At 50.8% G+C, this 17,061-nt stretch overlaps 1 protein-coding gene across 1 annotated transcript; it reads left to right on the forward strand.

Moving 5' to 3' along the window:
* The first annotated feature begins 53 nt into the window (after window positions 1-53).
* LOC135314716 (protocadherin gamma-A12-like) lies at window positions 54-4,145 on the forward strand. The gene has a single exon (XM_064458821.1). It carries the CDS (start codon window positions 1,507-1,509, stop codon window positions 3,994-3,996), a length of 2,490 nt encoding a protein of 829 aa, XP_064314891.1. The 5' UTR covers window positions 54-1,506; the 3' UTR covers window positions 3,997-4,145.
* The last annotated feature ends 12,916 nt before the right edge of the window (window positions 4,146-17,061 follow it).

Here is a 17,061-nt window from a genome sequence, read left to right on the forward strand (position 1 = left end):
AATCTACGTAGGTTATAATCGACATACGTTGCGTAATGGCATTCAGTCACTACTCTTGGCTCTGCTTCAGATCCTCTGCCCACGTCTTCCTCCCTTCGGGGGTCCTTGATGGTCTTTACAGATGAACTACCCTAACCCGTTTTGTCCATATATGGTCTCGTTTACACGCGCATTGTTGTAAGGACAACTCAAGGCTATTTTCTCTTGCCAACTCTCCTTTATTTTCTTCTAAAAGGAACGTTAGTGCTTGATTAAATGGCCAAGCTTTCCTTTCTCTCACCTTAGGTTAAATATGAAAACATCAAGCAATGTTTGATCAAAAAAAAAAAAAAAAAAGAAAACAGGAATCTGGATTCACGCTAACTAAACATAGACAATACCTCTTCTTTCAAGGGGGTAGTTCTCTTACAGCACAAGAAAAACTTGGTTCAACCCCAGCATGTTGTGTGGTGCCGTCACCCCCATTGTGCTGTTGTGGGACACAGGCCGGGCACTGGAGCACAGGCAGATCTACCTGTTTTTCTTCTTGCTATACTCGCAAAGGCATTTCCCCCGCAGTTGGCGGGAGCCGAGGAGATGATTCTGGGCAGGTTCACTGCGGGTGCTTCCTGCCTCCCGGGCAGTTGGAGTACAGTCAGTGCGAAGTGATCAAGTGAGCTACGGCGTGAAAGCGGATTAAGCCGAGAAGATTTTCGAGTAACGGGGGTGTCTTCCCCACCTCTCCTGTACCGTGTGAGAACAGGAATGTCTCTTACGGAGAAATCCCCGAGCCCACGGTCGTGGGGTACTTAAATTGAGCGTATTCCGTATGGACTGAAGCACCGAGCTCCTTCTGTTAATGGCTCCGATATCTCTGTTTTGCCGTGGGGCGGATCTGAATAACACTTTGTATTTCCGAAAGTGTTTTGGTATGCATTGAAGCTAGACAGGTCGTGATAGAGAGTGTGTTTTTGGACTAGGGGCAAGACTGACAATATTCTGCACATCACAGTACGAAAAAATATTTTACTTCACATATATGGGCATTAGCAAGTCGTTTTCCCGTGAGATAGAAATACCACGCAAAGGGGAGGCGTGTTACTTCTTTGTGGTTGCGATCGCCTCGAGGATCAAAGAAGAGATCGGCTCGAGAGAAGGCAAGGCAGGAGATCACCGATGCCTCCGTGTCCATGAGGGTCTCGCCCCCGCGAGTCGCCCGTGGGAAAGGCGGGGCGGGCGGCGCTGGGCAGCGGTGGGTGCCTGCAGTGCCGGGAGGAGGCTGCGGGCGCCGCTGTTGACCGAGGAGGAGCGAGAGGAAGGCCGGGGCGCTGCAGGCAGCCCCGCCCGCCGCGGCCCGGCTCGCTGGCTGGCTGGCTCGGCGGCCGGGCGGTCTGCGAGCGTCCCCGCGGCGCGGAGCCGTGCTGCAGCGGGGCGGCGGGGCCGGGAGCGGCGAACCGAAGCCGGAGCCGGAGCCGGAGCTGGAGCGGGATCGGCGGGCGGTGCGGCGGCAGTGCGGCGGCGGCGGCGATGTGCGCGGCGGGGAGGCGGCGGGGCCGGTGGGAGCGAGCCCTGCTGTGGTGCGTGCTGGCGGCGGCGTGGGAGGCGGCGTGGGGGCAGCTGCGCTACTCGGTTCCCGAGGAGGTGCCGAAGGGCTCGTTCGTGGGCGACGTGGGCAAGGACCTGGGGCTGGAGCTGCCGGCGCTCCGACACCGCGGCGTCCGCATCCTGGACAGAGGTAGGACGCAGTATTTCGCTCTGCACGGGAAGACGGGACATTTAGTGGCGGCGGAGAGGATAGACAGAGAGCAGCTGTGCCGGCTGGTGGAGAAATGCATTCTGCGCTGTGAGGTGATAGTGGAGGGGGAAATGCAGGTGTATGAAATCGAAGTGGAGATCACGGACATAAACGACAACGCGCCCAGCTTCCGAGAGGCAGAAACGGAGCTGCGACTGAGCGAGACGACAGCCCCGGGGTCGCGGTTTCCTGTTGCCGAGGCTCACGACCCCGACGCGGGACCGAATGGCGTGCAGAGGTACGAGCTGAGCGGCGACGAGCACTTCTCGCTGGCCGTGCAGGCGGGCCCCGGCGGGGATGAGCGTCCCGAGCTGGTGCTGGCGAAGGCGCTGGACCGGGAGGCGGCGGCGTTTCACGAGCTGGTGCTGAGGGCGAGCGACGGCGGAGAGCCGGCGCGGACGGGCACGGCGCGGATCCGCGTGGCGGTGCTGGACGCGAACGACAACGCGCCCGCCTTCAGCCAGGCGGAGTACACGGTGCGCGTGCCGGAAGACGTGCCCGTGGGCTCCGCCCTCGTCACCCTCACGGCCACCGATGCCGACGAGGGGACGAACGGGCACGTGAAATACAGTTTTCATAAAGCTTCAGACCAAGCACCCGAAATTTTTCACCTGGACTCTGAGACAGGAGAAATATCCGTTAAGGACAGTCTGGACTTTGAGGAAGGTGGTTCGTACGAAATGGAGGTGCAGGCACGAGACGGCGGGGGCCTTTCCGACACGGCGAAAGTCGTGATCACGGTGACAGACGTGAATGACAACGCGCCCGAACTGACAGTGTCGTCAGCGCTGCGCGAGATCTCTGAGGACGCGCCGTCGGGGACGGTGGTGGCCCTGGTGCACGTGCAGGACCGGGACTCGGGGCCGAACGGGGAGGTGCGGTGCTCGGTAGACGGGGGCGTGCCCTTCCAGCTGAGGAGCTCACGCGGCAGCTACTACAGCGTGGTGACGGCGAGAGAGCTGGACCGCGAGGAGGTGTCGGAGTACAACGTGACGGTGCGGGCGGCGGACGGCGGGTCGCCGGCGCTGTGGAGCAGCGCGGTGCTGGCGCTGCGGGTGCTGGACGTGAACGACAACGCGCCGGTGTTCGCGGAGGCGCGCTACAGCGCCCGGCTGCCCGAGAACAACGCGGCGGGCGCGCTGGTGCTGACGGTGCGGGCGACGGACGCGGACTGGGGGCAGAACGCGCGCGTGCGGTACCGGCTGTCGGAGGGGCGGGTGCGGGGCGCGCCGCTGTCGTCGTACGTGTCGGTGCAGGCGGAGACGGGCGCGCTGTACGCGCTGCGCCCGTTCGACTACGAGGAGGTGCGCGAGGTGGGGCTGTGGGTGCGGGCGGAGGACGGCGGCGCGCCGCCGCTGAGCAGCAACGTGTCGGTGCGGCTCGTGATCGTGGACGAGAACGACAACGCGCCGCAGGTGCTGTACCCGCCGGCGGCGGCGGCGCCGGGCGCGGGCTGGGCGGGCGTGGAGCTGGCGCCGCGCTCGGCCGAGCCCGGGGCGCTGGTGGCCAAGGTGGTGGCGGTGGACGCGGACGCGGGGCAGAACGCGTGGCTGTCGTACGAGCTGGCCAAGGCGACGGAGCCGGGGCTGTTCCGCGTGGGGCTGCACAGCGGCGAGGTGCGGACGGCGCGCTTCCCGCTGGCCCGCGACGCGGCGCGGCAGAGCCTGGTGGTGGTGGTGAAGGACCACGGGCGGCCGGCGCTGTCGGCCACGGCCACGCTGACGGTGGTGCTGGCCGAGAGCGTGGCCGAGCTGCTGTCGGAGCTGGGCAGCGCGGCGGCGGCGGCGGCGGAGGCGGCGGGGGAGCCGGCCGGCAGCCTGACGCGGTGGCTGGTGGTGGCCGTGGCGGCCGTGTCCTGCCTCTTCCTCGCCTTCCTGCTGCTGCTGCTGGCGCTGCGCCTGCGGCGCTGGCGCCGCTCGCAGCTGCTGGCGGCGGGCAGCGGCGCCTTGCGCGGCGTGCCGGCCTCGCACTTCGTGGGCATCGACGGCGTCCGCGCCTTCCTGCACTCCTACTCGCACGAGGTGTCGCTCACCGCCGACTCGCGCAAGAGCCAGCTCCGCTTGTCGGGCGGCAGCTGCTGCGACACCCTCCCGGCCCGGCCGCCGCCCGACGAGCCCGCGCCGCTGCTCGGGGAGGACGCTGCCGGCGCCCGCCTCGCGGACCCCGCCCCTGCCCCGGTGAGTTCCTATAGCGAGACTTTCCTGCCTTTCCTTTCTTGGTAGGCTGCATTTTTCCTCTTTCTGTTACCTTTTCTCTATGCGCGCAGGGCAGGCGAGGCGTAGCTAAGATGCTCTTTCAGGTTGTGAGGGTGGAAGAACGCCGGGCAGGTTGTGAAGTGTTGGAGAAGAGAACTGTGGAAGCTCTGCGTGCAGAGCTGTTGAATTACAGAAGCGGTACGATTTGCTCCTTTCCCTGTCCAGTGCCCAGCTCTAGTTTCCTGCAATGTGAGTTTCCTTTTCCCAAGCAATCTTGGCCTGAGACACAGTATTCTGGCTGTCGTGGGAGCCCTGCGAGGTTCTTCCTGTGTGTTTGCGGGTTGATGTGTTGTTCTTAATTAACAGCTGAACTATGTACTTATGAGAAGTGCCATAATGGGAGCTTTGGGAGGAGCCAACCGTGTTTTGGTTGCCTACTAAATACCTTAATTATGTACCTACTCTGAATGCCATCACCTAGAAGAGGATGTTACGATCCTTTCAACTGTGCATGTTTTACATCTTGCCTTGCCCGTTTTCATGGGAAAGCATTGTTGGAGGTGTTTGCTTAAAACGTCACTGGAAGAAATGCTCTTGCTTGTCACATATACATGGTCAGGAGTGATTTATTATTCATGATGAAGGAGAGGTTGTCTGTGCATCTTTTGTTTCGATGGCATCTACCTGCAACTGATGAAGATCACTGACAACTGACGGAAAACCAGCGGGAGACAGGCACCATCCGATGATGATCATCAAGTCTCGTTTATTGGCAAACAGCAAACATCTTTTATACCATTCGTTAATTAGCACATACATATTGCAAAAGCACAGCTCATCATTGGCTGGGAGGTAAATGCCAACTCCTCCCATGCTTATCTCTTGTGTTCAGCCTTGCAATTAGCAGTTACTTGTTTCTCACACTCCTTTACCTGTCAACAACAGCTGGGCTCACACTCCCTTGTAAAACACCAGCTGGCCTCACATTCCTCTGTCGACCAACAGCTGGGCCCAAGGTTGCTCTAACTCTGAGCCTGCTTTTCTACTTCAATGCCCTCTTTCTGCTAGCCATTCCCGGGCTAGGCTCCCCACACTTCCTCCTTTTTCTTTTGTTCCTTGAGAAAGGAACACGGCACTCATACTTCTTTCCATCATTTGTTGCATACATTGCGATATACAAGGGACACACATTAATATATTAATAAACAGTATAAATATTATTAATCCCATCTGCAAAATACTCTTGATCCCATTGCCAATGCCCCATCCATTAAACAAGCTGTTAAACCAATGCCATGGATCATCCTGTCTTACAGAGTCTACATCTAGTAATAAGTCAGATAATGCCTTTGATGTGGCATTTGTTTGCTTAGCTAGCCAACACCCTAGCTTGTTTAATGTGAGGCTTTGAGCAACACCAACTCCAGGAGCCAAGAAGGAAACAGCTATGATCTTTGTAGGATTCCAAAATTCAGCTGTAGAGTCACAGTTATCCTCAAACTTATGAGTGCTCCTTTTGCTTCTCATCTTTCTATGATGTTGATAAATCATTGAAGTGTTAGGGGTAAGAAACGTTAGGCGACCTATAGAGCAAGGCCCTCCCTTTATATGTGACGGGATGCCAGGCCAAGCCCGATCTCCACAAATTAAAAACAAACCTGCAGGTAGCGCAATATGCATATTGTTAGAGCGTGATATATTTACAGAGGTATAGTTACACCAAGCAGTAGCATTAAGAGAGCCCGCAAGGGCAAGCTCTTGTGGTTCTGGGCCTACGGGGAGTACATCATCCCAGATATCATACTCAACAAACACCGAAGGGGCGTCACGCCACTTAAAGGGACGCTTCCGAGTTATATTATGCTGCTGTTGCAGCTCCGCTACGGACTGAGTAAAAGTCATAAAGGTTGCATTACTTAAAGGCACCCCAATAAGACATGTGATAAATGGGGAGTCGGGCATTGCTAGGCTGGCACAAAAGCTAGTCGTATTCAATGATCTAGCTAGCGTGACCCAGATATTTTCTCGTGGGTCAAAAACGTTAGGCACAAGGGCAGTGCTACATACACTTAAAAGGGCTAATACCCATAATTTCTGTTCAGCAGAGCTCATTATCAGTCCGCCTTGTATTCTCGGTTGAAACCAGGCCAAACCTCGGGCGCTATGCACCCTCTGGGACCTTTGTTCCTCCTGGACCGTGGTTATTCACTGGCGAGTGCTGCACAGCGCTCCTCTGGGGTTCCTTCCGCTGATCCCAGCCGTTCGGGTGCCGCTTCACCTGGTGCCGCGGTGGGCAGCTGTTTTGCGTCGCACTGTGTGGGGGAGGTGGCGGGTCTGGCACATCTAGCTGGAATCCATTGCGGCCCTGTAGGGGTAGAAACACAGAGATACCCCCTCCCCCAATATAAAACCTCCACAGGCCCTGACCATACACCCGTACGCGGGTCTTTGTATTTGACCCAAACTCGGGGTAGCTCCCGTTCGTCTTTTTTTCTGTCTATAGTGAACGATGACAGCAGGCACTCCCTCAGAGCCAAATACACACAAATAGTTTAACACAAACAGTGCTTTTACCAGCCGCTCCTGCGGGTCTTTTATATCTGCATACTTTTGAACATAGGTTTTCAGCAACCCATTAGCTCGTTCCACTATTGCTTGACCCGTTGGGTTGTGAGGGATACCTGCAATGTGTTGTACTGACGCACCCACGCAGGAGGGTTATCGTGTTCTGCAAATATACATAAGTGATTTAATACAAACAAAACTTCTGCACAAACAAAACTTTTGCCATTCCAACACCCTTATCTTCCCCCCCTTTTTCTTTTTGCACTGAGTAAGTGCACCCAAAATGTGAGTAGAACCATGGAGTATGGTGAGATCGATGGGGAGATCGGGGTCCAGGCGGTCTACTGCTCTCTGGATGATCTCGGAGCTAAGACGTTGTATCATAGTGTGTTGTTCAGCAGTCGGTCGGACCGGCGCGGCAGGGTCAGTGCCCTTTAACATTGGGCGAAGAATTGAGAGTCACTGATGCGCCACCCAAGATATTTCCATACCGGTGAACGTTGAACCTTCTCTGCTGCTATTACTAGGTCGTGTAGCTGGAGCTGTTGCTGTAAATATAATTCTTGCTGTGCTGAGAAAGGTTGTACTTGCGCAAACAAGATGTCATCCATGTAATGGTAAATTATAGTGTCCGGCCATTGCTGCCTCACGTCTTTCAATGCAGCATCTACGAAGAGTTGACACAGAGTAGGGCTATTCTGCATGCCTTGTGGCAATACTGTCCATCCGAAGCGTAAGTCAGGACCCTCTCTGTTGATTGCCGGTAATGTAAATGCAAACCGCTGGGTATCCTGAGGATGCAGCTTTGTAGTAAAAAAGCAGTCCTTTAAGTCGATAATTAGTAAATGCCAGTCAGTTGGTAGCATGGCTGGATTTGGAAGGCTAGGCTGTAAAGCCCCCATCGCTTGCATTTGCTGATTTACTGCCCGTAGATCATGTAACAGCTTGAGATGTCCTTGATCTAATTGTTGTTTTATTAATATACGGGCTTGTTGTAGACTTTCCCGTTTGAGTGGTCACTGCCCGACCCATACTGGCTCTTCTGTGAGCCATGTCAGTGGGATTGGGAAAGTCCATGTGGCAGTGACCCTCTTTGGTTACTGTTGAGAGTTTTTGGCTGGACCCAATGGGGCGAGAGCGGCACAAACTTGTTGCTGAACGTGTACCATTCCCTGCCCAACTTCCCTCAATGCTTCAACTAACATAGCTCGGGGGCCGGGAGGTACCCGACTCATGCGTTCAAGCATCACCTCAATGCCTGCGTCTAGGGGAAGTGTAATTAAAATGCTTTTAGCAGCATGGTTGGAGTTTTCCATAACACATTGACGCAGCAATGGGCCCTTCATAAAAATTTTCCAATCAAGAGGATTATGGTGTGCTAATAAATTTTGATTGTTAGCAGGGTCCGGTTGATAGATGACAGGGAAAGCCTGAGCTAACAAATCGGCGGTCTCTAGGTCCCCGTTCTGTAATGCCTCTAACCCGATTTTTCACCAGTCAACCTGGCTACGCACAGCAGGCACAGAACGGTGACTAGACGTGCTCGGCTTATTTTCCTCCACCGGAGAGACTACATCACATAAATTTTCAATATCTTCACCTCCCTTTCCCAAGCTTATTCCTCCTCCGCTAGTTTCTACAGATATAGATTTATCAGGGGCGGGAGGGGGGGGAATAAGGGGTTTTCGAGGTACGACAACTGGGATCCCCGAGAAGGGAGGAGAGAGATTGTCTAAGCCAATTCCAATCTTTCCAGCATTGGGGTCACAGTTGTCTAGCCGATCAGAGGCGGCTGTTGCTAATCTTTTTTCAGTTTTATATTTTTTCATACAGTTAATCACTTCCCGCCAAGGTTTCATTAACTTTTCCGCTGTCTTATCGTCATCTATCACCCAATCCCACAATCACCATAGGCTCTCCCCTCCTCTACTTCAAAAATTGACTCCGGTTCTTTAAAGAACCCTTTCGCTTTACCCACTGCAACTAATCCTGACAAGTCTTTTAACTGACTTACTCCCCGCTTTTCTAAAAAGCGCTTTAATAATTCGAAAGCTACCTTGACCTCCATCGCCCGATGTGAGGAAAATCAGCGTCTTTGTACGGCTCTCGCTCCCGGGTTAGCTTCAACTGCGGAAAGCGGATCCCCTCTTGAATCCCGAGGTTGGATCCAGGCCGGAGGGTCGGGACGTATCAAAAATGATGCATAAATCGACTCCTCTTTCCCCCTGGCCGCCGTCTGCCAGTGCATCTCCGTCTCTCGCTGCTGTATCCGAAATAGTCCTTTTCAGGTGTCGGTTACTAAAGTGTCCCTTCTCGCATCCCCACCTTATCAGCAATGGTAGTTCTTTGCGTAGATCTATACCCTTAATGCTATGCCTTTCTAAGAGGGATGTAAAGAAATCATATGCTGCTTACCTCTGCGTTGTGCTCGTCGGCGCCGTTGCAGCTCCCAAGGTCTCGGCAGCACGTATCGGCTGAGCCCACCTATGTGGTCGCCCAGGGCACGCAGACTGAGCCCACCTATGTGGTCGCCCAGGGTACGCAGACCAGCTGCGCTGTCTGTTTTGCCGTCCCTCTGCTTGCAGGACCCAAACCCTACGCTGGACCGTCTGTGGTATCACGTCGGGATCACCATTTGACGGAAAACCAGCGGGAGACAGGCACCATCCGATGATGATCATCAAGTCTCGTTTATTAGCAAACAGCAAACATCTTTTATACCATTCGTTAATTAGCACATACATATTGCAAAAGCACAGCTCATCATTGGCTGGGAGGTAAATGCCAACTCCTCCCATGCTTATCTCTTGTGTTCAGCCTTGCAATTAGCAGTTACTTGTTTCTCACACTCCTTTACCTGTCAACAACAGCTGGGCTCACACTCCCTTGTAAAACACCAGCTGGCCTCACATTCCTCTGTCGACCAACAGCTGGGCCCAAGGTTGCTCTAACTCTGAGCCTGCTTTTCTACTTCAATGCCCTCTTTCTGCTAGCCATTCCCGGGCTAGGCTCCCCACAGACAACCATGGGAGGTGTGAGGCTTTGAGGAGAGTCTGGTGGGTGCTGTGTGTGAAGTGATGCTGGTAGAGACATGTCATGTGTTTTTTTGGTTCCCAGGGTTTATTGCTGGCTATCTGAAAATTAGTCTGAAGGTGTCTTACTTTTGGATATCACCTTGCTCGGACTCAAACTGGCCAAGCTGTAGGTCCATCAGTTTTCTTTCATATTGCATGCTGTTCCCTGTGAATGATAGTTAAATTCTTGCCTTGCTTTTCCTGATGAGGTAAAGTGGGCCTCCGCGTCTGACCACATGCCTGAAAATGTCTCTGGAAGAAATGCTTTTTCTCGTCACGTACACCTGGCAAGAAGTCAGCGCAACATGGATGGGAGACTGGTCTTGAGGTAGGAGAAGAGCAGGTTGAATGCTCCCTCTGGCTGGCAGTGCTTTAATATCAGGCCTAGTGCCAAGGCCTCTGCCACTTACCTACATCCTGAAGGGGACGGCAATCCTCTGAGGAGTTTGTCTGCAAGCAATAGCCATGGAAGTGCAAACGTGACACAGGGGTACCCCTCCTAGTAACTGCGGTGTGAAATGTCATTTTCCAGGGATATACCCTTGTAAGTCTGTGATGTAGAGTTTCGTCGTGGTTGTAGAAAGCTTTTCCCAGCCATGACCAACCTTCAGATGTTATTGTTGGCTCTTGCTCATATGAGGTAACTGCTGATGTTTTGTTGGTATTACAACTGGTATAAATGCACGATGCGGGATGGTGTTTTTGCCAGCATTTTCTGGGTTTGGGGCTTGCTATTTGAGGCAAGTGTGAGGAATTTACCACTATCGTGTCCAATATGGCTTTTCCTGCGAATGGGAGTTATTGGGCGTAGATGTAAACATTGGATTAACGGTTGCAGTCACGAATATTCCAAAGTGCCCATGAGCAAGATGCTGTCTTTGAGCTGATACTGATGACTGAGTCTTTCACCAAGATGCGTGTCACTTATGCTCTTTAGCACATTCTGTGTTTCTTCAGATGACTGTCATGAGCAGAGATATCTTTATATATGGATTTGTGTTGTGACCCTTGTTCTCCATAAGGAGAAGCTGTGTGCACATCATGTCTTTCAGTGACCCATATGGGTCCCGTAGTTGTGGTCCTGTGCAGTTTCCTTTTATTATTATCCAAAGAAATGACTTTGAGAACTGTGGCTGCGGCCTTTGGTGTAAACTCCTGTGTGATCCTTCCCTGTACTTTTACCAACTAGATACTCCTCTTGTGTACATGCTACAACTGACATGATCTGAAATGTTAAGTTACGATTCCATCACTTCTGTGGGTTTCAAATTCCTTCTTTGTTTCTCTCATGTTCTAAGACTGGGCCTCCGTTTCTCTGACAGTCCTTAAAGGTAGAGATCTGTTAAAGTTATCAGGCAGATGGAGCAGTTTCTCTCGATACTTTGCAAGTGTACAGCTACCAAGATAAAAAATTTGATAGACTTCTGTTTCCCTAAAATGTCTCTGAATTATATGCTCTTTTCCCTGTGGCTGATACATGGCCAAAAGTTGTGTGTTTTCCATGGTTCAACTCTTGGCTGTGAAGGCTGAGCAAGGAGGGTGCGAGGCTGGCTTCCACCCCACGATGATAGGTGGGTCAATGTGCTTTTGGCTGGGCAGTGGTTTGCTTTCATGCCTGGTGCCAAGACCTGTGCCATTTATGTTATGATCCTAGGTTCGCTATCCTGAAAGGCAATGGCAGTCCTTTGATAATAAAGTATTTGAGCGTTACTGTGTACCTGGAATGACGATTCATGTGCAAAATGGCTTATAATTCCTGTGTGAAACCTCCTTTATCCATCTGTATCTCCCTGGAACACTGTGACATAGCGTTTCTTCACAGTTTTAACTACACTTTCTTTTGGGCTTTTTTTCTTGGAAGGTGGCGGTTCCTTTCTCCCATTTCTGGACAGTGATTTTGCAGTTGAAACTGCAACTGTTGGGTGTTTCTTGTACTGCAACTGTTGGGTGTTTGTTGTTTGGGTTTTTTTTTTTCAGCAAATACTGCATTGCACAGTGAGTCGGTATTTGTGATTTATGAAACACCAGGTAATGTCCCATTTTATCTCCTGACGTGTGTAATACTCCTTTCCAGTCAGTATTGGTTCCTTGACTAGATGTATGACATTGTTAGCAAGTGGAAGTTTGCATTATTAGCAGGGTCTGATATCTTCCTGATAGCAATTGTGTTTGAGTAGGATGAGAAAGACAATGTTCATGGCCCCGTGTATAACACAGCTGCTCATTGTTTCTACTCTTCTCAGCCTTTATGTTTCTTCATGATAACATGGTGAGCAATGAAATGTCTTTGCATTGGTCCATGCTGCCATCCCTGTGCACCAGGTGGAGGAATGGGCTGGGCAGCAACTGGTCGCTTGATGAAGTCTTTCTGCCTGTTATGAAGTCGAAAGAGAGTCATAAAAGTTGTGGCTCTTTGAGAAAGTCTCTGGGTGGTTGTGTGTGAAGGGCTACCGGAGGGAACGGGAGAGGTGTTTTGCTGATTCCCTGTCTTTAAGGTAGTTTTACTGGCAAAGGAGCTCGATGTGCCTTGGCTTGAAAATACATGCTACGGCAATATCACCTCTCAAATGAGGGCGGACTGGGAGAGACTCAAGGTGTGGGGGGAGACGTAAGGACAAGGATATTCCCCCTCTGCAGTAGCTGTTCACTGACCCAGTCTCTCCTGGAGGACCGCTCGTCTCTTGCTTCTCTACCCTTGATGTTTCTTCCTAGAAGAGTAGCGAGCAGAGAAATGTATCTTCCTTCTTTGTATGCAGGTGTAGAGAAACCTCTGTAAAGTCCATGGTGTGATAGTGGTGCCTGTTGAAGAGGAATGGTGTGGGCGACTGGGTGTTTGATGACAACAGCTTGTGAAAAATGAGGGTCAAAGAATACTGTGCAAGTTGTGAAGGGCTGGAGATGCGAGTCATGGGAGCTGTTTGTGAGGGGCTGTTGAAGGACAGAAGAGAGACGATTTTCTCCTTTTCCTGCTCAGCGCCCAGCTGTAGCATCATCCAATGTGAGTTTCATCTTCCCAGAGACGTTTGGCTAGAAGACATATTTTTTCACCTGCACTGAGAGCCCTGGGAGGATTTCCCTTGTGTTTGCAGGTTGTCATCAATTCTTAACTAATAGCTTAATTCTGTACTTCATCGCAGGTGCCATAATGGGAACTTTGGGAAGAGCACATGTGTGGAAGAACACATCTGTTACGTTTGCCTGACCCTCCTCTGTGTACCCTTTATGTTTACAGCTGTGAAGAGCAAGACATTCATAGATGTTTTTCCTTAAAATGTCACTGGAAGAAATGCTCTTGCTTGTCACATACACATGCTGAGAAGTCAAGTGTTATCTATGGTAAGGAGAAGTTGTTTGTGCATCTTTTGTTTCAGTGGAGTATCTGCAAAGTATGATGATCACTGACAACCATGGGAGCTGTGAAGGGTATGAGAAGAGTCTTGGGCGTGCTGTGTGTGAGGAGGTGCTGGTGGAGACATGGCATGTGTTTTGAGAATTCCCAGCATTCATTGCTGGCCTTCTGAATATGAGCCTGGAGGTGTCCATGTTGCCCATGTGCTGAAGAAGGATGATGGTGCCTTTGACATGAAACTTTTATGACTAAATCTTTATCGGATCTGCATATCGCTTGTGCAGTTGAGAACATTTTACTTTTCTTCGAAGTAATGTGAGGAGCACAGAAATCTCTTTGCATGCGTTCGTGTTGTGATCCTTGTTCTCAGTAAGGAGAAGTTGTGTGTGCAAGTTTACTTTCAGTGGTATGTGGCTGCAAAGGTAGCTTTCCTGTTGTGTGATGTTTAGGTGGGGTGAAAGCTTCTGTCTGTCCAGAGATGGGGCAGGTGAAAAAGTGTGCTGTGGTATACTTAGAAATCTCCGAAAGATGTAAAGATGGCGCAAAAGTTCTGTTTCTGCTAGTTGTTCTCTGGGGCCCAAGCTGTGGTTCTGTGTATTTTCCTCTTTTTTTATTGTCCATAGAATTTACTTTGAGGAACTGTGGCTACGGTCTTTCTTGTGAGCACCTCTGTGAGCCTCCTGTGGGCTTCTTACCACCTAGATACCCTTCCTGGGGACCTTCCTGTGTAACTACTTCAGTTGACATAATCTGAAAAGCTATGTTGCCTTCACTTCATGTTGCCTATTTTTGCCTTGGTTTGTTTTTTGTCCAGGTCTAAAGCTGGTCCTCGTTGTGGCTGGTAACCCTTAAAGCATTACAAGATCTCTTCTAATTGCTGGGCTGGAAACCAGTTTCCATCTGTAACGTGAGGTGTTCAGCTGCCAAGACAAAGACTTTGATATAGCTCCGTACCCCTGAATGTCACTGAACGAAATGCTCTTTTGCCTGTGGTTGACATATGGCCAAAATATTGGATATTGTCCGTGGTGCAACTAAAGGCTGTGAATGCAGAGCAAGGAGGGTGAGAGGCTGGCTCCCAACCAGGAAAATACATGGACCAATGAGACCTTGGCTGAGCAAGGCTTGCACTTCTTGCCTGGTGCCAAGGCCTGTTGCCATTCATGCTGTGATTGTGGATTCCTTGTTCTACAAGGCGATGGTAGCTCTTCCGTCGTGAAGTATTTGCACAGTAAATGTGCATGTGGAACAATGACGAACGTGCAGAATGGCTCATAGTTCCTGCGAGAATCCTCCTTTACCCATCTGTATCCCCCTGTATCATTGGATGTACACTTTCCTCATAGCTGTAATTGCAGGGTTTTTCCAGGCCTTTGTTTCCTGGAAGGTTGTGGTTCCTTTCTCCCATTTCTGGACAGTGCTCTTGCAGTTGAAACTCTGCATCGATTTTTTTGCAGCAAATCCTTCCTTCAACTCGCTAAGACAGAATTTTAGGTGTGAGGTGAAGGAAGCAGAAGCTGATAGAGAATCTGTTTTAATATCTCAGAAGACTAAGCTTGAGAAAGAGGTCCATGATAAGGTGTTTATACTGATGACTTCCTATTGGTGGGACATGAGCAGCTCACATGAGCTGGTGACTATTTCATAAACTGAAACCACCCACTATGTAGTTCTCAGTAACAGTTTAAAGCTACACTTGTGCTTGAGACCTCAGTGACTTCCAGGTGCTTTCAGGGATGAATTTCAATGCCTGCAGTAGAAGACCAAGATGTCCCTCCAATGAGTTTTCTGACAACACTTTTCTTCTAATGCTTCCTGGACTGATATGTAGGTTACCTTGTTATTACCAAGATAGCTTTGTTTTGGAGTGTGCCATGAGTTAGTGCCTCTTGGTCAAGCTACAGTGAGTGTGAAAGGCAAGAGGTGTGAGGGTATGACTGTACGCTGCTAACGTCGCGGGCGGGGCGGGGGAAGCATCTCAACACGACCTTAGTAGTACTCACATCTCTGTGGAAGAGTGCCTGTGATAAAAGAGGGGAGGGGATTCCCCCTAAACCTGAAAGTTGGATGACTCATTCTCTGTTGGCTGACTACCCCTCTCTTATCCTAGCTGTTTATCCCTTGCGTGCTTTACAATCCTTAGGTTTTTTCTCAGAATGTTGGCGGGGAGACAATGTACCTCCCTTCTTGGTGTGACGCTGTGCATTATCCACTGATGATATGTATTGCCAATTATGAGAAGGTCAGTATCAAACCTGCAGCTTTTGTAGGGTTGGAGAGATGACAGGGAAGCCCGGAGGTGTTGGGGTATAGAAGAATGGACGGCCATTTCCTTGCTTGTCATACTTAATACTGCTGTGTGCCTAATGAAGTAATACGCAATTTGATTTGCTTCTGCTCAATACGTATGTGGAAGGTCACATCTCTTCCAATTGTCTCAGTGCAGGTGCAGTTTTTGTACATACATTTGGTGTTTACAGCTGTAACGGGAAAGGCTTTCATCGACACGTGAGTGCCCACAATTGGAGAGCCATGGGCTTGACAGACAAACCGTTAGATGGATAAGGAACTGGCTGGATGGCCACATCCAAAGAGTTCTAGTCAATGGATCAGTGGAAGCCAAGAACATGTGGTGCTCCTCAAGGGTATGTACTTGGACCAGTGTTGTTTAGTACCTTCTTCAGTGACATACACAGTGGGATTGAGCGCACCCTCAGCAAGCTTGCAGGCAACACCAAGCTGAGTGGTGCCTTTGATCTGGTAGAGAGAAGAGATGCCATCCAGGGCAACCTTGAAAGGCTGGAGAAGTGGGACCATGCAAAGCTCATGAAGGTCAACAAGGCCAAGTGCAAGGTCCTGCACCTGGTTTGGGGCAATCCTGAATTTCAACAGCGACTGTGGGATGAATGGATTGAGAGCAGCCTTGCTGAGAAGGACCTGTGTGTACCGGGGACATGAGCTGTCAATGTGCTCTTGCTGCCCAGAAATACAATGGTGTCTTCAGTTGCATCACAAGGAGTGTGGCCAGCAGGTTGAGGGAGGGCATTCTGCCCCTCTACTCCATTTCATGAGACCCAACCAGGAGTACTGCTGTGGGGCCTATACTACAAGAAGGACATGGAGCTGTTGAAGGAGGTCCAGAGGAGAGCCACAAAAATTGTCAAGGGGCTGGAAGACCTCTGCTATGAAGAAGGGCTGAGACAGTTGAGGGTCTTCGGTGTGGAGAAGAGAATCTGGGTCTGGGGAGACCTTGTTGCACCTTTTCAATATATAAGGGGAACCTATAAGAAAGATGGAGGGAGACTTTCACAGGGCCTATTGTGACAGGACAAGGGTTAATGGCTTTAAACTGGATATGGGGAGGCTTAGACCAAGATAAGGATGAAATATTTTATGATGAGACACTAGACCAGGTTGCCCAGAGAAGCTGTGCACGTGCCATCACTTATGGGGTTCAGAGTCAGTTTGGGGGGGGGCTTTGAGAAACAGGCTGTAGTGAAGGATGCTCCTGCCCGTGGCAGAGTGGTTCAACTAGGTAATCTTTAAAGGTCTGTTCCAACCCAATCCATTCTTTGAAAGACTCAGTGAGGCTTTCCCCCTCGAGTATGGAGACGTAAAAGAAGGAACTTCATCTGTGACTCAGAAACACAATAATGAAGTTATTCTGCTATCTTAGCATAGAGCTACACACAAAGAAACGCAGGTATGATGGAAACCCTTTACAGAGACCCAGCATGACAGGATTGAATATCTTTTGCTTCATTCTGTTTCTGATGACGTACTGATTGCTCCAAAAGGAATATTTCCTTCTTGGTATTCGTTCCCGGTAAGGAAAGCAGAATTGAAAATAACTGACAGAGTGCTAAAAAGCGCAAAAAGCCTTCCCTAGCTCTAATATAATTTGTTGCTCTTACACTTCTGTCTTGATTTTATTAAGGCCAGCTGAGTTCCTTTCTTTATTGCTCTGCCATGAAGACTTCCTTCTGACATTTGCGACTCAAGGAGATGACCTACCCGAGAGTGAACCTCAGCGTTAAACGCCTTTGGCGTTGCAGGAAGCAAGTGCTTCTGCGCTGCCTGCTTCTAGAGAAGAGAGACCCCCAA

This window comes from Phalacrocorax carbo, chromosome 8 (assembly GCF_963921805.1).
Source record: "Phalacrocorax carbo chromosome 8, bPhaCar2.1, whole genome shotgun sequence".
Taxonomy (NCBI): domain Eukaryota; kingdom Metazoa; phylum Chordata; class Aves; order Suliformes; family Phalacrocoracidae; genus Phalacrocorax; species Phalacrocorax carbo.

Excerpts from the sequence above, each read along its gene's own strand:
- LOC135314716 (XM_064458821.1), top strand. The coding sequence starts at position 1,507 with ATGTGCGCGGCGGGGAGGCGGCGGGGCCGGTGGGAGCGAGCCCTGCTG.